This window comes from Apteryx rowi, unplaced genomic scaffold (genome assembly GCF_003343035.1).
Source record: "Apteryx rowi isolate R43461 unplaced genomic scaffold, aptRow1 scaffold_481, whole genome shotgun sequence".
NCBI classification, from domain to species: Eukaryota; Metazoa; Chordata; class Aves; order Apterygiformes; family Apterygidae; genus Apteryx; species Apteryx rowi.
The window spans coordinates 524,432-544,885 of record NW_020450740.1 but is presented as its reverse complement, the minus strand read 5'-3'; the positions used below and the strand labels follow the sequence as shown (position 1 = coordinate 544,885).

Sequence of the window (20,454 nt, the reverse complement as noted above, 5' to 3'; positions counted from 1 at the left end):
ATGTCTTCTGAAATAACCCAAGAGAAAAATCAAACAGCCCCACTAATGCAAGCTGGATGGGTAAGTTGGGTTGCCTCTCTCTTCTTTTTGATGCTATTGCTAGGCATTAACTAGGATTTTGCATTGCTTATTCTTGCTGAAGAGATAAACAGATACCTGTTAGCTTAAGCACATAAATGAAGAAAAGAAAAGGCTGTCTCTTACTCCTGCTCGTTCACGACACTCAGAGGACTGGGAGCTTTTGATTCTCAAGCCCCTGAAAGTGGGCTGTAATTTATGCTAACTGGCAATGATTCAGAAGGGATTTTACACTAGTTAAGAACTGGGTGAGACCTGGTTCAATATAGTACAGCCCTAGTTTAGTATAACCTGTCCCACTACCAAGTCAGGTGTGTGTATTCAGAAGGGGAGAAGGGAACCATAGCTGCGCTAGAACCTGCCCTGGTCCTTTACAGAAGTTGAGCATTCCCCTCTGCTGGAGAAATCAGCCACCCGTGGGGGACAGATTTTGCCATTTTATACTGTGAGCATGTAATTAGCCAAAAGGAATTTTAATGTGGTATGGCCTTGCGGATAACCACTCACTGTCAGCAGCAAAAGTGGGCTGATCTGTGAGGGAAGTCAGCCTGGGAGCCAAGAGTGACAGTGAGGCGGGCAGGGGCAGTGCTTGACAAGGACACAGTCCCACAGTGCCCAAAAGAGAGGAGGAGAACAGGTCCAGTGATGTTAACCAGAGTCAACCAGCAATTCAGTGATTGCCAGGCAAGTCGGTAGGAATGAGGCCTAAGGAAGGAAGGAAGTCGGTAGGAATGAGGGTAAGCCAGAAAGCCAAGTTGGCTCATCATGGTAAAAGGCAAGGTACAGTCTTACCTACAACACAGTTCAGGCAAAGGCCTGAGATTAAATGCAGCTTCCTGAGCCAAGGGGCAGAGGTCTGGGGCAAAGCTTCTCACAGCTTTTTCTCCCAGTTTAGCTGTTTTCACAGAATATAATTCAAGGTTACACAACTGTGGCTTATTAGAACTGACTTTGAACATAGGTAGCTGAACCTCTGGCAGGGTGTTTGTGGAGGTAAAGAGGTTGCAGAGCCTGTTTGTGGTCTTGAGACCCTGACACTCATTTCCTTATCTTTCTCTTAGCCTGTTCAGGTTTTATTATATTTGCTGTATGAGCAAAATTCATGTTCTGGCTCATGACCCTGCTGTGAAACTAGTTTGGAGTAAGTTCTGTGGGGTTTACCAAAGCAATGCAACCATTAACTTTAGTGGGAGCAATACTTGAAGAAGGATTGAGATATTAATTAGCTCAAAGCGAAATGTGTGACTGCAGCCAATAAATGCATTTCATTATTATAGCTACAAAATCATGCACCAGTCAGGCATAAAATGATGTATAATTCTGTAATAGATTAATGTGCTCTTTTCCCAAAGCACTGCTTGTTCTACAAAGTCTACGTTTTTTTCTTTCAAGAACAGTTACGTTTGTAGATGTTGTGGTTTTACAGAAAAGCACTGAAATTTCAACTAATTTTGACTCATGACAATGGCTGCTGCAGAGAACCTGGAGCAAGATTTTTGGAGTACGAACTATAGCACATGTTTCAGATGTCCAGCGATAATACTATACATGCCAAAACTGATAACTGAATCACCTCTTAAAGAAAGGAAAATAATTACTGATAACCACATCTCCATACCATGGATAGTAAAATGCATGGGAGAATACTGTCACTTTTTTTCTTCCAGTCAAAACAAAAGGAAAAAACAGTTACCATAAACCTAAAAGAAACTTTTTGACAAGCTAATTATTACAAAGGTGAAGCCAGTCTGTTTGAGTTCAGTGAATGCCATGAATATATTTAAACTGCACAGAGATAAAGTTAGACCAAGGGAATCTGACAGAGCTTAGGTTGATCCTGTTTTGAATACTTACAAAATCTACTTTTACTGAACTTCGATTGGCTTCTGTACTGGGCAGAACTTAATTTGAAGAAGCTCCCACACTACCTTTGTTCCTTGTTATTTCTGTTCCAGAAAGCTGATATAACTCATGAGAATAAAATGGTTAAGAGGAATAAGGCAATATACTTCGGAGGTGAACTAACAACTGAACTATTTTTGGAAAGTATAGGCCAATAGGATGAGTGGTTTAACTTTAAAATCTGTGTAATTCTTTTTATTTCTTTACTGGGTTATCAAGTATTTCGTCACACTGCTAACAACCAAACAATGAGTTTTGATTGTTTGGATGGTTTTTGCATTGCATTTTATGTGTTTTAATGATTTAATTTTCTTCTTAAACTGATTTAATTTTTTCTTCTTGTGAGCTGAAATTCAATAAGCTAACCCAGGCTTATCTTTTCAGCCGATGTTTTATTGTCCCATCTCACAAACTCATAATACTGCAGAAATTGCAAGGATCTGTGAAGAATGCAAAAAGGAAAGTTTCTGGTACAGAGGTGAGTAATCCAAACTTATTCTTATCTCACTGAGAATGATTGCTTGATGTATTTATGCAAAATTGACTGCAAAATGCCTAGTCATTTATTATAATACTTTGGGTTTTTTGTTGGAATATTATTGTGGGTTAATTCTGCCACCTAGGTTTAAATTGAGCAATGTGTTAGTATAAAATTAATTGAATTATTTTTGTAATCATCATAAGTAAAGGTGGCTGAATTAAGCTCTTACTAGTTTACTATGAACTTATATTGATAAATTTAGAGTTGGCATTCTATTCATGAAGTCAGTTATTAAACCAACCATAGGAATGTTTTCCTTTATTACATACTTATTCTTGCCTTTGAATGTATTCAAGAAGTGAGCAGGTCAGTGTTTAGTTTTGAGAATAAAAACAACAGCAATAGCTATAACCGAGAAATATCAAACTAGCAGGATAGCAAGCCTAATGGCTGAATTCACAACAGGAATTTTGGTGCTATAGTTAGTATTTAGCCATTACTGGCATAAAAAAAAATCCCTAACTGCTACTAGAGAGGTTTATAATTGTCCAAATCTTGTTAGTGCTGAACTGGTATTCACAAAATAGGTGTTCCCCTGCCTGTTTTATGTGCAAGATCTAATGCAGTTAGATCTTGTCCAGTCATGCACAGGGCATGATTAATGCCACATAAAAACTCAAGGGGGCCCTTTCTTTTCTTCATTCAGTTGCCTCTTGGTTAAAAAGATGAGAGTTATGAGAATCCTAGCTTTGGGTCACTCCAAGCACAAAAGCAGTTGTACTTACATCATCTACTTCCTGAGAGCTGTAGCCAACCATCAGATTATAAAGTGTTTGTTGATTTTCTCAGTCCCTCTTATTTAGATTGCTTCACTCTTACATTAATTGGAGCTGGGACTAGTACTCATGAGTGTGACCTAATCACTAGACTTTGCAGTCATCCTACTGTTTCAGCTTTCCAACTCACTATTGTCATAGACTCACAGAATCGCTGAGGCTGACAGGGACTTCTGGAGATCTAATCCAACCCCCCTGCTCAAGGACGGTCAGCTAGAGCAGGTTGCGCAGAGTCATGCCCATCTTCCACAACCTCTCTGGGCTACCGGTTCCAGTGTTTGACCACCCTCACATTAAAAAAGGTTTTTTTCTCATATATAAGTGGAATATTCTGTATTTCAGTTTGTGCCCAATGCTTCCTATCCTTTCACTGGATACCACTGAAAAACTCTATCTCTGTCTTCTTTACTGCCCCTCATCAGGTTTTTATACACATTCTTAAGATCCCCCCATGCCTTTTCTTCTCTAGACCAGTCAGTCCCAGTCCTTTCAGCCTCTCTTTGTATGAGATGTTCCAGTCCTTTAATTATCTTTGTGGCCCTTCACTGGAATCGCTCCAGTAGGTCCATGACTTTATTGTAGCTTCTTGTGTACAAAATGGATCGCCTACAATGAGAAGAAATGAGAGAACCCAGTCCAGAACTCCCTGTAGAATAACTATTCCCCAAGGAAGATGAGATGGGTTGTTCAGTGAAGGGGAACCAGGACTTGTTCTCAAATCTTCGATAGGCTCTTGCAGGGAATAAGGGTCCTGAGGCAGAACAGACATTGCCACATTCTCCTGACTTCACTGTTTGCTTGCTTTAAAGAAAGGATTGGCCCCTTCCTGATGTTTGAAATAAAAGTTTAGTATCTTCTTTGGCAAGACAATGCATGATTTTAAATCTGAAATACAGACAGATTGCACCTTGCATTTCCTTCTGTCTAGTCTAGTGACTTTCCTGCTCAGCAGTGGGCTTCTTTAGATTCATTCTTAGACATCAACGCTACCCATACACTGACAGGGGAGCATGGCTCCCTGGCTTGGGTTTGTGAGATTTATTAGGTGTCAAGGCATCTAAAAGAATAGATACTGTGTTTTACTGCCTGATTTTTCAGTCCATTGCATCGGTTTTTATACAAAATACACATTTTCTGAAGGGAGAAGATCTGAAAAGGGTTTCAGCATTTAACTGGAGCTGCTGCCATTACCAGTTTTGCAGTATTGAAGGGAGATATTAAAATTCTGGAAGTTATTACTTATATAATGCATTAGCTCCAGATGCCACAACATGCCTTATGGCAGCACAGTGTGAACATATCCTTGCTTTAAAGAGATTGTATTCTGAATGAAGAGGTGTAATAGGTGACTAAGACAGATACTCAACGGTGATTTTACAGAGATGGTATAAAAAGAGTAATGTATTTATTGAATAGGTAACAAATTTTGCCTGATAGCAGAGATGTTAATTCTTTTTATTTTTACAGCTCTTCCTTTGTCTCTTGGGAGCATGCTTGTCACCCAGGGGCTAGTCTTGAAAGGTAAATAGAAAAAATAGATGTACAAGTACAATTACTTTTAGATGGGCCCAAGTTATGAAACTGAGACTCTAGAATTACTACTGAAATGCAGATTTCTCTAAAGCTTGCTGCTTTTCAAAATCAGTATTCTTCTCACTCATCACCGTCATTGTTAAAATGATTTGTTCATTTGGTATGTGGTGTCACCTTCATCATTTTGAAAAAATGTGAATTAAAAAAAATAATTAATGAATTCAAAGACTGATGGCTAGATTCTGTCACTGTGACCATGTGTACTCGAGTGGAGCCTTCACTGGGGCTGCCTGTGGGGCAAAGCATCATACAATCTGAGCAGGGGCATCAGAATCTGATACTGTAGCTCTAAATGCTGTTTTCTTTGGAAAGCGCTGGCAACATTTTTACAGTGACCACATACCAGTATGAATACAGCTTTGGTGCAAAGGGACAAGGAATACTGCCAAAATGAGAGGACAGAGCGCTTTTTATAGAGATGACTGGTGGTCTGCAGAGCAAGACAAAAGAGAGTTGTATTCTGTTTATGTAGCGAATGAGCCTGGTTCTACTCAGTTCACCTCAAGTTTCCCTTCTGGGGATCTTGACTGATAATAGGGTTTAAGATAGTGTCTCAGATAAAGAGTGAAGGAGATTAACCCTGAAGATTGCTAAGATGGGTGTATCTCACAGAAGTAAATAAGCTAGAGTCTTTTAGCCTATACCAGCCCCTGCTTACAGCGAGGGCAGGTGGGAGAGAAGAAAAGTCATAGGGCTGGAGCAAGAAAGAGAGAAGAATCCAGGCGCTAAAAGGAATGGGTGGCAGGAGACAGCAAACGAAGGAGGTGGGAACAGCCCAGCCTTTTCTCACTTTGTGTGGTTGCAAGCCCCTTGCTTTGTCACAGACACTTTTACTGTTTCCTGTCTGATCACATTTCCTTTTTAACCAAGATGAACAGGAGGACTTGAACAGGAAATCTAAAAGCTGTACTACTCTACAAGAGGCTGATGTGGGTTCCCTGGTGCATACTTGGCCTAAGAGCTTGAAGGCAAATAGGGAAGGTGAGGGAAGGAACAAGGCTGGAAAGTGTGTGAGGGAAGGCAAGGGATTACACATGTTTTTGAAAACCAGTGAGTAGTGCTGGGAAGGGCTCTGGGGTTTTCTCAGGAGCTAATATGTCACCCTTTGGCACTGGGTACTCCTCTCAGTTTCTCTGCATTGTGTTTGGACATTTCTGATCAGCTGTGAAATAGCAAATGCCCATTTCCAACAATCATTATTGTGTCTTAACAATTGCAAAAGGGTGCTGTTTAGAAACAAATGCCAATTTTTTCCACCCCCTTCCCGCCAAGAACAAATTTAAAATATACATATTTTGCATAGCTACCTGTGGGCAAAGGCCCCTGCGCTTAGCATAGACTAAATGCCCCTCTGTCTGAATGCTCCTCTCTGACAACTGCAGTACGCTGGCTCTAGAAGGAGCTAGAGCTTCTGAGTCTCACTGACACTGTGTGAATGCACATAACAGTGAATCCAGTGTTCACTCCACTTGGCCTCTGCTGTGGCAGTCTTGCTGTGTGGAGCTCTCCTCCACAGCACAGCACTCCTGTGCCAGACAAACGCTCCCCGGGGGCACAGTGGTTCCAGCTCCTAGAGGTCTTAACTTGGGGGATGTGGATTTTGGAGGGAAAAGCTAAAGAGAATCTTTCAGTTTTCTTACTTTTTTCGTATCTCCTCTTAAAGGCCAAAATATCGGTATGAGTATGACTAGTCTGATCTCTCCTTTCCAGAGAAGGCGACTAGATATCTGTGATCAAGGTTAACACTAGTCTGGTCTGTGGCCACAGAGAGCTGCTGTAGAGCATTCTGAGCTTGCTTCTCTTGGCACAAGGAGCAGTAAGTACCCTGAATAAGAGATTCCAGTTCCCTATTACCTTTACAAGGTTTTTCTGTAATGAGACATGACCCATCCCTCCTCCTTCAATGCTGCAAATGTCACCATCAGGAGCCATGCTGCTTTCAGGTTGATTTGCACTCTAAACTACCACTTGCACTGAATCCTGCCCAGTCCAGAGTTTATTCCTCATGTGCCTTAGGCTTGCACTAAGAACTAGTGGAATGTGTCCTGATGTTCCTAAATCTAGGTTGGTGGACTTTGAAGTTTTTTGTATCATCTTCACCTTCAGAAATGCAAAAGCTCCTTGCAAAAATACCATCTATGGTTTTGAGTGCTGGTGGGTTTTTGAAGTGAATAAACATGCTGACTATTTCATTTTATTGTAGGCATTTTCTCAGCAAGCCCCAGGTTTGGATCATTACCTAAGATGACAAGTAAGTTGGACCTGATTCTAAAATGAAAGGAAAGGTTATCTGCTGGTGATCTGCAAACCTTGAGTAACTACACTTTCTTGTGAACTGCAGATGTATCTCTTTGGATATCTTTTCAAATTCTTCCTCTTTTGGAATTTATGAGATGTTACCACAGTGATTTAGGAAAGCAGAATTCTGCTGTGTTTAAAAATAAACGTATTCAGGTTTTTTTTAATGTAAACTTTTTCCGTAGCAGTTTATATTTATTTCATCTATCCTCTCAAATTGGCAAAAACTCAGATCTCCTCTTTGTTTCATAAACAATGTCAGCTTCATTGATCTGCCACACTTAGCAGATGACACAGCTAATGTATCAAGGAACCATCGTAGTATAATGTATAAAATAGTATGTTCCTTTCATATGTTCATTTTATATATGAACCTGAGGTTGCTGAAGAAAATAAGAACAAAACACAAACTGTATCATATAATCATAACACTTTTAAATGTCAAGAAACGAAGTTTGTGTCCCTCTGAGAATGGTTTTGTTCAACAGAAAATTGAGGATGCTTAAGTAGTGTTCTATTTCTGATTCCGTAATGAGTGAAAGCCCTAGTGTGATAGTATGGAAGGCTGAAGTACTAACTTCTTGGAAATCCTGAGAAGATAGTGTTGGAATGGTGGTCATCAGAAATACCACAGTGTACATAAAAGGGCAAGGGAAATTAGTGCTGACATTGTGATTGAATTTCACCTTGGGCTGTCTTTGTAATCTGCTCCTCTGAATCTGGAATCTTGTAATTCCAGTTGAATATGATATCCTTTTCCTGTCTGCGTTGTTTTGGACTGATTGCTGTGTTTTGTGACAGATAGCTGGATTTCAATACTAGGTGAAATAATCCCTATGATACAGTATAACTCTACATGTGTTCGTGAAGCATTTAGAGAAGACATGTTACATACAGTTCATTACATACATACATACATACATAGTTACATACAGTATGATTAAAAAGGAGCCAATTAAGACTCCTCATTTAAGCTCGTATAGTAACAATATTTTGTGATCTGTCTTTACAGTTGCCAGCATCTTAGGTTTTGCCATTGGAAAGATGTCATACATAGGAGAATGCCAAAAAAAGTTCCAGAAAATTGGTATTGCACCATCTGGTCCACCACAGAAAAGGTTTGTCCTTATTTAAATCACTAATTCTAAATAAAAATAGTTTTAAAAGTAGAGTAATAATGTGATGCAGCAAAACCAGGTATTTAAATTCTGTGTTCAGGTCATGAGGTACTACTCTTCTGTCCTTAAGTTATATATAACAGTATGAGAAACTAACACATATTCTTCAGAAAGAGCAAATTAAATTCAGTGTCGTACAGGTTATTAGGAAATCCGTAATTTAGATAAAATTATTTTACTTTTTAACTGTGGTGGAACAACAGTTACTGGTTCTCTTTTCATCTAGTATTGTGCCTCTGAAGTGTATCCCGATCTTTATCACTTGGCCCTTTGAGTCTTCCTTTGTACCATACATCAGGCCAGATATACTGCAGATTCTTTTTTTTTTTTTAAATACTATCCTTATATTTCAACAATAATTTCAACCTCATTCTTTGTAGCTCTGTCCAGTCTCATGCTGTTATGCTAAACCATGAAGAACACAAACCACAAGGATTTTTTTCCCCTCACAACTCTAATTATATCATGGATCTTCCCATTGCTTCCTGTTACCTGCCACCTCTAGGTTCTAGTTACTGTGTTCTAAATTTTGTGTAAAGTATTCTTTCCAGCTAAATCACACTTTGACTTCCTTCTAACCTCCTCTGTCAGCTGCCACTACTGCTTTTCGTTCCCAGTGTGGCTTCTTGTATGCACATTTCATATGCAAAATGCACTTCCAAAAACCCCACCTACAAGATCATTCCCTGCTCTGTATTTGCATCTTTTCCTCAGACCACCCTAAGCTTTTATTCCTATGAAAATGCCTAACTGATAGCGGGAGGCTTCACTGTTTATGAATCAAAGCAATTTTTATATACTGTTTCTACTTCCACTCTTTTCCAAACAACAAAGCTATTACTTTGCTTGCACTGTATTAGGCACAGGTGGCTATATGTCACTCTTAAGTATTCTACCCCCTGCTCCTAGCATCTGGTTCGTTGTTAGTGATAAGGCAGGGACTGTCTTTTCCTGTTTAGAAAGTGCTTGTATATTTGATGATTGCTGGAAGTTACTTACACTTAAGAATAATAATTAATGAGTTTTATTGGTTTAGACATTTAGATCATTGTTTTCAGTTTATAACCCATAAAACAAGTTACAACAATTGGAGAACATAAGCTATAGATTACTTTTTTAGGAACATTTGCCAGTATACCATATGGTTATAGTAGAAGAAATCTAGCAAAATTCTGGAATATTTTATTTGCCTTCCATATTGTAGGCATTGTCATCATACTTGCAAAGAATGCGAAGCAAAATTGGGATCAAATGAGAAAGAAGGTCCAATGCCTTCAGCATCTTAGCCTCAGGTAGGCATACTTGAAACTTAAAAGAAGTTCTTACTTGTTTTTCATGTTCAATGGTATTCTTTCTTGAAACCTTTGAACAATATAGTGAAAATCATAGATTTAGTTTAATTAAAATCTAAGGATTATTTGAGGAAATCTCTATCTGTGGTTTGCTAACTAAATTTGTTTCTTCATTTTTACCTTATACACCTTTCTTGTTAATTTTAAATCCCCCTTTTCTGAGGAATTTCTAATTTAGCTGCAGCAGTCTCATTAAGAGCACTGTTAATTCACCTAATTGGAATTCATTTGAATTGTTTGACTACTTGTATGAAAACAAATATAACTCCTTTCGCTTTCCAACTTTTTTCCTTAAGGATCAAATAATTATGGATGATGTTGATATTTTAAAATACATTGAAATATTGAGATTCTAAAAGCAGAGGCAGTTGGGAGTGGGCTAGTTTGTTTATTCATTTTTTGCAGTGCTATTCTTTGGCCGCAGCCTTAGTGAAGGCAATATGAAAGGGATGCTATCCGGGAAAGACCTGGGGGTGAAACATGGAAGAACAACCACCTCTGGAGTGGGCAGAGACAGCCCATGTGATCTTTTCACCCTGAAAAGCAAAAGTTCCCCTTGAGAAAAAGGAGGGTTTACAGGATGGAAGCAGGGTGGATTTTTAAAACCACTTTCACTCTTTGCCTATGAAAAACAAGCCAGCAGCTGGGCTTTTTAAAAGCATTTTCACACATTCTGCTTGTTGTAAGCTGGCCTACATTCTCCCTGGCAGGAGAATGTGTGAAAGTGTTTGCAAATAGCTTGGCTGTCTGGAACAGGGGGAGAGCGGAGGGCCAGTCTGAAATCCTGCCATGTGAGTTTATTATGGCTCTGACTGTGGCTCAAAACAGAAGCTGGATGCAGAAATAGTTGAACTGAGCCTCTTTGGCCTACATTATGTAGAAAGTTAGACAAAGTTGCTGAAAATGGTCCCTTTCTCACTCTGAACTATATCACTGTGGACAATCTATAAGGAGGAGTATCCCATCAGAACCTATTAACTTGCCCAGAAGCAGAGTTTTTGATGTTTTTTTAGCATGCAACAATGTGTAACAACACTATGGATTGTCCTGAAGTGAGTCATTAGAACAAATTCCTGGTTTTAATCAACTTTGCCACTGCTTGGGAGTTTTATATCAAGGACTGCAAAAGCTCAGGCACTGGCAGAAAATGCATTTTGGCGTAGGCTTACCTAATAGGGTTGCTGCCAAAATGGGCAGTGCTTCTCTTATCCCAGCTGTAGAGATCATACAGCAATGCAGTCAGCCAGGATAGCTCGCTGCTCTAGCTGGAAATTAATCCCATAATGAAAGGAGGAAAAAATCAAAGCCCCAAACTATTCTTAGGGATAGCTAGCTAGTGCCAGCACAAGGAGGGAGCAAGCCAGAACTGCCCCTTTCAGCAGTATTCCACAGACATAGATCAGCTGTGAATGACACCCTAAATCCATTAGCGGTCTTGAGCTTAACTGAGCACTTGCACTACTGGGCTAGTTAAGTGCCTTTGAAGATTTTCCCTCAAATAAATGTTTGCTTACATAGGCCAGTGTTTTCACTCATTTCAACTAAAGACCCCAAAGCATGTGTAACTGAGGATGGTTACTCACTAGTGGTCGCTTGAGTAGTGGAATCAAGTGTTGATGTCCATGGTGTTGTTTGCCCCCAGTGTTTGCCAGAGCTGGAGTTGTTGAACCTTAAATCCAAACACAGGAGACATTTCTTTTTTCAGTTTTTCCCCTTTTCAGCCTTTTCCTGTGAGTGGAGAATATTTAGCTGGTATATAAGTACTAATTAGCTTTAAAATTCCAGATTGTCTCAAATATAAAGCAGTCTTGCAGCCACAAGGAGGGAAGAATGCAGGATGCCACAGGCCCCTCTGATGGTTTTCCTCCTGCAGCAGATCCTGGAATTTCTGCTCTAGCACCTGCTCCAGCTCAGATGCTCATCAAAGACCTTAATCGCCATGCTTCTATCAGCCGCTTAGGTCTTGCTGTCTGCTTTTTTTAAAGGTCTGCAGAGCCCATTCTGAAACATAGTCTGAAAACAAATGCAAGACAAGTGGATGTTTTTTCAAGAAAAAGCCATTATATTTGGGTCAATGTGGTATTTTAAATTTAGTTGGAATCAGTTTTGATGGACAGTTTTTTTGAAATCTAGGAAAATAAATATTGTAAGCATGGATTGTTTTCTGTATTGCTAAACAATGAAAGTAATAACTTCATAACCTCTTTAATACTTTAATCAAAATTCTTTGTTTAGCATTATGCGTTATAGCACAGCATGCTTCATTCATTCTTTATGTAGCGTGCTATGCTATAAAAATGCCCAGAAACCCTACTGAGTGTCCTTCACTGCTACCAAGCTAAACGTGCATTCCCAAGCTCTAGCATTGCCTAGGAGGACAGCCTGGTTAAAGTCAGAGAAAACACTAGGAATCTGCACATTTTGTATGCAAAATAAGATGGCGCTCAGCTTAGAGATTTAAGTAATGAGTCCTTTCATCCAATTTACAGATGTGGTGAAGATGATAAAAATCCTATGAACCAGCTTCTTCTTACAAGCCTTTATTTTATAGAGAAGAAATCAAGTCTTTGGTTTGGTCTAAATTGGCTCATTTGGAATAGGTGCATAATGTTCGTAGTAAATACCAATTTCTTGTAATGCACTTTTTGTTTTTTTCCTTTCTCCTCTTTCTTCTCAGCATGTTTTTTTCTCCTTTCAGTGAAGTTTAGCTCTTAGTGCTGAGAAATTAAATTTGTCTATTGTACTTAGATGCCAGTGAAACTTTGTGTAGCAAGCAAAATGCCATAAGCTGAAGCATTTGTCTTCTACATCAAAGGAAAGAGTAGAAGGATGTTTAAATGATTTTGCACAGTTCAGCGGCTATCCAGTCCCTAAACTGATTGCTTGTTTGAAGTGTTTTGTACCAAGCCAGAAGTTCATAGGGTATAGTCACACTGAAATTACTGCACTGAACCAGCTTTTAATAGGCCAGTTTTACATAAAAATCCCCTTTGCAAGGGATATTAAAGTATGTATCACATTCATAAACAGTGAGAAAATACCATATTTTTGAACAATTGATGGTCCACACACAATCCAAGGCTAACAGATCTAGAGGAAGAACTAGATGGCATACTCACCATGTATCTCAAGAAACCAGGAGCAGACACTTCCCCTAAATGCAGTGATGGTGTTTACTTGGAAATTAAGTGTACCGCTATTGAAAAGTTTGGGCTTCACTGTCAGTTGGTGAAAACTCTCCTCTGTTTTTGTTACTGTTGTTTTGTTATTTGTTTTTAAACTATGTCTACTGTTATAGCCCACTTTTGAGTCGATTTCTTTGGGCATCTTTACAAGGCACAAAGAGACTGCCAGCAGGATATATGTCACTTAAAAGTATAAAGCAATTATTAATTGGTTACCACACAGAAAACACAGCTGAGATTTAACATGCTGGCAGGCTGAGCGCTCACCATCCTTATAAGGCACCTGAAGACTCTTTTCTAACCAGGGAGGCAGGAACCAGGAGGGGAAGGGTTAGACTGACTAGCCTCCCTGTTTCTGTCCTTTAGGATTTTATACATTTCAATGATGTTGGTGCTTTCCCTCTTGAATTCTTGAGCTATTAACAATGCCTCTCTCAACAGGGATTGTAATTTTACCCTTYTTGTCTTTCTACAGACTTTCTTACAGCTCTTCCTCAGCAGTCTGAGTCAAGGGTATGGAGCTGTGCCATATACACAGGCAGTTAGACCCATGGTGGGGGAGCTTACAGTAGGGACTACAGAGAGAGAGGGTTACACCATTACAGAGCAGTAAACGTCCTTTGTGAATATAACATAATTATCACAGGCGCACTGAAGCCAGCAAAACTTGTATGGTGACATGTCTTAGCTACTATCCCTTTATCTCCCACCTGTTATCAAGGTAGCAGCCAAAACCGCACCAATACCAATCGCACCTGGGTTACCTGGGACAGGCTATTAACACACACACGTGATGTGATGGAGATTGCTACATGTGACAGAGGACATTCATGTCCCTTCATGTCAGACACTCCAAGGCAGTTCTTGAGGTCAGTGTTACCTCCTGGAGATGACTGAATGGCTGAAGATTACCTAGCTACTTATTCTTGTTTTAAATGTAACCTTGTTCAGGCTTCCTATTATTTTGCTGTAATAAGTTTACTGCTATATAAAAATTGATGTCTCCTAAATTTCTAAATCAATATCCATACTGTGCAAGGGGCAATACTCTGGTCAGCTAATTGTATTGATCCACATTCATGAGTTATTGTGATGCTGTTGTGAAAAAAAGTTCTTTTCTGAATTTTAGGTGTATTAGCACTATATTAGCATACATCCAAGAAAAAGTGAGCACAAGTTATGAGCAAACTGTTCTTCAGAAGGTCTTTAAAAGTATCTTTCTGTACTTTGGGGAATTTATGGCTGAATAATTTTTAAGTCCTTCAAGTGTCAGGCTCTACATAAAACTAGTTGATTTGAGAAATAACAGGATTGTCTTTTTTTTGTCAAGGTTATTAAATAATATTGCAAAAATACAATTTCCCCTGCGTTGTTTGACCAACAAAATCATTTCTGGTCAGGTGCGCAGTTGGGCAACAAGCCATCATAGCGAGATACTAATGATGTTGCAATATTTCTTAAACATAACTTCAAAATTTTTAAATAATGTAAAAAGTAAGTTAACTGACTGTCCCCAAAGCACTAGCTATAAAAGGACAGGGAAGACTCACAATGCACTCTGTACCATGTTGTTTATTTTCATAAAATTGGAGCCAATTGACTTTTATTGTGCTGTGACTTACAGGTGTGTTGGAATCTTCCTGGGGCCTGGAAGTATATTCTAGAGGTGGAATCAGACAGATGCTGGATTTTTTAGGATTGGATGGTTTAGAGAACTTAGTTATACTTTTAAGCCCCTTAAGATTTGACAAGGAGATATGTAAAAATGCTGTGTAGGTCTCAATAGAAGTTTTAGAGGAATGCAAATATTTGGAGTGTTAGTAGTTATACTGCATGACTCAGAATGGAATATTTAAATACATATTGATTATTTTACATTATAACTTCAGGCAAAGGAGGTACAGGAAGAGCTGGAAAAATTTTACTTACCTTATGTGTTCTCATAGCCAGCCCCTCAGGATTTTTCTACTTGGGAAGATAAAGTGATGATAAGGAAAGAGTGCTCTGAGAACTGTAAGTCAGTACAGCCATTTCGTAGCAGTTGTGTACAACTTAGTTAGCTAAACTGTATTGGCTCTTACTATGATAATGATGGGACAAGTTGCTGAGCTGGATGCACTCCATACAAGTCAGTTAAAGAGTTTTGGGGGTTTTTTTAATTGAAGAGGAAGATCAATACTCTGAAATTAGGGATGATTTATTTCAAAAAAATAAGGGAGACCGGTCTGAGCTGAGCAGCTGTTTCAGTCTGGAATAAGAGGGGGAGAATCTGCAGGAGGAAAAACAGTTGATCTTATAAAGGATCAAGCATTGTTTACACGGTGCTAAAACTTTTCTTAGTATTTTCCTGTAATAATAGGATATATATTCCCTTTTGGCAGGAAGATGTTAGAAAAAGGTCAGAAAATCAGATGACCATATATAGCTTCCTACTGAACATTTATATCTGGAAAGCAGAGCTTACTTTCTTCACCCAGAGACTAAGGAATTTAATTCTGTGCTTATGGATATAACAGCTTAGTTGAAGTCCATAGCCCAGAGAGAAATGGAAGTGTTACTTATCTGAGTGCTAAAATCAAGAAAGAAAATACAGCCTTCAGCTGTAATGCACACAAAATGAATAGCTTTATGGAAGCCTCAAACCACTTTATTTAATCGTGAACAAAAAAAGACTGAGGGTGGAAGAGGAAATATATAGTGACATTAACCTCAACTGCAATACATTGCTTTTCTTTGGAGACTTTCCTATTAGCTGTTTGAAATTGTTTCACAAATATTGCATTCAGTGCAATTTAAAAAAATGGAGGTGTGTTTTAGAAGTGAAAGCAATTGTAGGTTGAAAACTAAGCATAGTCCTCTAAAATCCTGACTGAGTAGTATGACTTTTGGGCAAGCCAGCAGGTCTATAATTCTCTTTTAAAACTGGGAATGAAAGAGAGGTGAAAGCTCACTGAAAACTTAAGCATGTGTTTCTTTTGGTTTACCGCAAATGCAGAATTGTTTGCTTCTAGACTAATTAGTGGATGCCCAAGTGCTGAACTGATCCATCAACAAATCACTTTAGACTGTCTAGTAAATGAAACATTGTGTTGCCTATTTTCTGGAACACACAAAAAGAATAAAATGAAAAAGGTACCTGGTGAATTGGTGTGATGACTAGGGTAAGGCTTCCTTCCATGCATCTGTCTTTCTGTGACAGCCTCTCTTTTTTTTTCCCTCCCCACCCCCATTTCCTTAGGGACTTTTTAAAAATTATAGCTCCTGTCCAAGTTTTCATAAATCCCTACCAAAAATAAGATGTGGGGTTTATTTTACTACATTTTGAGAGGAGAATGAGAGAAAGGGGCAGGCTAAGCACCCACAGCGAATGGGAGGGGAGTGATCTGGGCAGGGCTGGCGAGAAGAGCAGAAGCTCTGCGGCAGGGGCATGCTGGAGCGACCGAGTGGGGTGTGCAAAGTGAGAGCTAGCTCGGCTGCCACGCTGGTACCTCTGCCTGCAGTGCTAATGTGGGGACAGGTGCCTCTTCCCCTTGACTATGTCTACCATGAGAAGAGCTGCTGGTAACTTGTTGCAGTCACCCAACTTGCTCTTGTTGTCACATATCAGAGATCTACTGGAGAAAGCCAAAAAAAGGGATCCAACTTCTGATGTAAGAGTTGAAGTAGTTCTCTGTCTTGGAAATACAAGGCCACTTTATTTAAACACTTAGCTTTTATAAAGTTTTCCCAAATGTGTACTTCATTTGAGGAATCACCCCTAAAACAGCTGAATTTGTAAAGTCCTAAATTGTCATGAGTATGAGACACCTATGACATATGAAAAGTAGTTACAGCTTTCACAGAAAGATGTTATGCCTTACAAATCTGTTAGTGTTTTTTGAAAGTGCAGATGTGGATAAAGAGATCTAGTCCATACTGTGCACATGCTTTGGTGTTTGTTTGTTTGTTTTTTGAGACAGTCTCTCAAAAAAATTAGGTTCTCGAGAAATAAATAAGAAATAAATGTTCCCTCAAAGACAGTTTAAAAGCTAGAAGGCTTGAGAGCGCTTCTGGGGCCATGCTGGCAACATATTAACAGATAATCTGACAAAGGAAAAGAAAACTGAGATGACTAAGTTTGCTGATGACATAAAATGATAAAAACTAGAAAAAAAACAATAGCAAAAGACTGGGTAATAAGCTTCATTATCATATGTAGTACAATACATGGGGAAAAACAATTCTAACTATATCACAGTTTTAAATCTCACTAACAAATATACTCAGTATTATGTCTCAGTACAGAGATCTGGGAGTCATTTTGCATAGTTTTCTGAAAACGTCAGATCAGTGGTCTGTGACAGCCAAAAGGCAAGTAGAACATTAAAAATTCTTAGGGAAAAAAATGAGGGGAAAAGCAGATTTATACTACAGAGCAATTCTGTGACCCAATCTATATTTTGAGTATTGCAATGCTTCCAACCCATCTCAAAAAGTGTACAACACAGCTGAGGTAGAGAAAGGGGGGAGAAGAAAAGGTATGATCAGAGGTACAGAATGGTTTCTTCACAAGAGTTTAAACAGAACTCTCCAGATGGAAAATAGCTCAAATGAAGATGAGGGATATGAAGTCTCTTAAAATCATGTAAGGGGACAATTAATTGCTGTTTTTCATTAAGATGACAGCCAGCCAGCACTCAGTGAAACCAGATTTAAAATGAACAGAAAAAAAGCACTTAATAAAACACAGTTACATTGCATATATTATTGCCACAGGATATAGTGGAAAGAAAAAGGAGGCACCATCCACACAGAGAATTGGTGGCTATGAAAAAACTATTGGTGGCTATTAAACATCTAGATTTGCTTGATCAAGTTGCAAATTTTGGCTCATAAAGCTCTTGAATTCTTATCACAGGAGGACAGAAGGACATACTAATGAAGGAGCTTCTTTTCCCTATAAGCTCTTTCAAGTGCCAGCCAGCGTGGGAGACGGGATGACCATTATGCTGATTCTGATGTTCTTACAGCTCTTTGAGAACCACAAACCACAAATGTAGGTAATAGCTAAAAATGGAGGCTGAAAAACTTCATGTGCTGAGAACAGAAGATTCAAGATTACTGAGAAAACACATTTTAACAATCTTTTCAGATTACAATATACTACCTTTCCCCGCAGATGAAGGGATTAAGGCGGAAAGGGAGGTTTTCTCCTGTTGTCTTTGACATTCAGATTTTCTGAGGGCAATGGTACTTCCAAAGCAGATGCTAGAACCTTGTATGAAAAAAAATACTTACTTAGATCTTTTAAGTGTTACTTCTCAAATATGTGCACTTTGAGCTCTCAGCAGCAGTGCTGTCCAGGTTAGGCACATTGGCAAGCTCAGGGATGTCAGAGCAAGAAATAGTTTCAACTCCTCATCCCAGAGGCATATTTTAAACCTACCCATCATTCGCATCAGCTATAGACTGAGATTTGCTACAACTGAACTGCACAAGCCCAAACTTACTTCCTGCTATATAGAGGATTGTCAGACGTATAATATTTCAAAATACAGTTCTGAAACCTTATCCAGCAGCAAATGCTTGTTATTTAATCACTTCCATTCTACTGACTAGCTCCATGAATCAAGTAGATTGTGACAATCTCAGAGGTTGCCGTTGGCCGTTGTTATACACAAAGCCTACTCTTGTCTAGGCAGGGGTTTCACAAGCCATCGCTAAGCAGTTGGCAGCTCTGGCTGGCGGCACCCCCCCTGGCAGAGAGCTGCTCAGTCCGGGCTGCTTTTTGCCCTTGTTTTACTACCCTCTACTTGTCTCCTTATAGCGAGAGCTTGCCTGGGCTTCAGGAGCTCCTTCTTGCCTGTAGCATGGTGAACGGCTTGTTTCTACAATGCAGCCTTCAAAGTCAGTCGGCAGTTGTACATTATGTAGCACATAGAGGTTAACAGAGGAGAAAGGAATGCAAAAAGTGCTTCATAAAATCTGAGGGGACCCTCTTCAGCACAGGCACATAGCCATATACACTAATACTGTACCAGCACATTTGTTTCTTACATAGCATGGCTCACTGAGAAGATTGTCTAGACGTCTAGATAATCCATCATTGATGTTTAGGTATTTCAGCTATTGCAACCAAATTCACCTTTTCCTGTACCAGATACACCATTATAAAATGCAAGTTATCCTAAAATAGTTAAGATTAGCAACATTATTTCAAATACAGAATTAAACAAAATTTATTGTGGCATTAGATTTATATAGAACCCAATTTTAGCTTTATCACAACTTTTTTTCTTAAATGCACTAGAAATGTGCATCTTCCGTGGATTAAAAAGAATAGAGAAGAATGTATATTCTTCCATCTAAGGAATTAATTTAACATTTCTATTTCTGGAAGCAGTTCATGTCAAGATTTTATATCCTGAAAATACAGAGTCCCACAGCATCATCCAGCAACTGGAAAAACAACAGAAAGGTTATATACTACAGATTTTTAATCCTGAATAATTTACTTTGAGTTTTGGCAAAGATAATCTATCAAACTCTTCATTTCTCCATCTTAAGATTTTTTGTCATTTCAAGTATGACTGAAAATTGTATTTGATTGAATAGCCTTTGTATCAGATGATTGTGCAATATTTCTTTTTTATCATACAACCTGTTTTGTGTACTGCAGTATCAGATTATGAAAATAACTCATGTAAGACTTGCTTTTTAGTTTTACAAAACTATGCTTCTATTAAACAGAAGACATTACAACTAGGTATTGAAACTATGTATTTCGATTCTGCAGTATTTCTTAGTCTCAGGGAGTTTAGAATTGTTCAATTGGAAAAAAATCAGTACCTTAGTAAAATGAATAAACAAGTGGTAAGTGTTAAAACACTGCTATACAAGTAACAGAGACTAGTATTCACTATTATTAAAGATAACAAATAGAAAGGAATGCTTTAAATCATGGCTATTACTTTTTGATTCTTTAAGAATACTGTTTTCATGTATTTCATGTAAATAAATACAAATTATGTCTCCGAGTGATTGTCATCTCCTGTCCAGCAGGTCTCTCAGTAGCTGTTAGAAGCAATAATCAGTTTACTTTTAGTCATATCTTATAATCTGAACATTTATACATTTCTAGTTTTGCTGTACCATTTTACATTGGTTAAATAAAAATACCAGTTGTTTCATTTTCCTCATTATTTGCAAAGAATAATTAACTTGATGGTCTTATGAAATTTGTGCCCTGGCCAAAGTCATTTATATATGACACTTCATGGTGTTCCTAGATTCAGGCTTCTAAAGCAGCTTCTCAAAGATGCCTCACAAAAAATTTGTCTGATACCGGTGGTTTATGCCCTGTTCTTACACTGGGCAAAGAAAACACTGGAAGTATAAACTTAGAGCCCATTTATACCCAAAGTTGCATTGGCTTAGCTGAACTGCTACAAACCCATATGAACAGACCTAAGGCAAGAGGATGAAATAGCACTGAGATGCAATTTGTCCCATTCATTGCCTTGAGACTAAGATCCAAACATAATTTATTGATTTCTGTAAACCATTTAATAG

General features: G+C 38.6%; 1 protein-coding gene across 1 annotated transcript; it reads left to right on the top strand.

Annotated features, from left to right (window-relative positions):
* OCIAD2 (OCIA domain containing 2) lies at nucleotides 1-10,950 on the top strand. Its single transcript, XM_026078617.1, has 6 exons — nucleotides 1-60; nucleotides 2,365-2,458; nucleotides 4,765-4,818; nucleotides 7,094-7,141; nucleotides 8,201-8,306; nucleotides 9,571-10,950. The coding sequence occupies exons 1-6, from the start codon at nucleotides 1-3 to the stop codon at nucleotides 9,650-9,652; spliced, it is 444 nt and encodes a 147-aa protein (XP_025934402.1). The 3' UTR covers nucleotides 9,653-10,950.
* Nucleotides 10,951-20,454: the final 9,504 nt, after the last annotated feature.

Excerpts from the sequence above, each read along its gene's own strand:
- OCIAD2 (XM_026078617.1), top strand. The coding sequence starts at position 1 with ATGTCTTCTGAAATAACCCAAGAGAAAAATCAAACAGCCCCACTAATG. Across the intron at positions 2,459-4,764 it reads GGAAAGTTTCTGGTACAGAG|CTCTTCCTTTGTCTCTTGGG; the intron begins GTGAGTAATCCA and ends TTATTTTTACAG. Across the intron at positions 7,142-8,200 it reads ATCATTACCTAAGATGACAA|TTGCCAGCATCTTAGGTTTT; the intron begins GTAAGTTGGACC and ends CTGTCTTTACAG.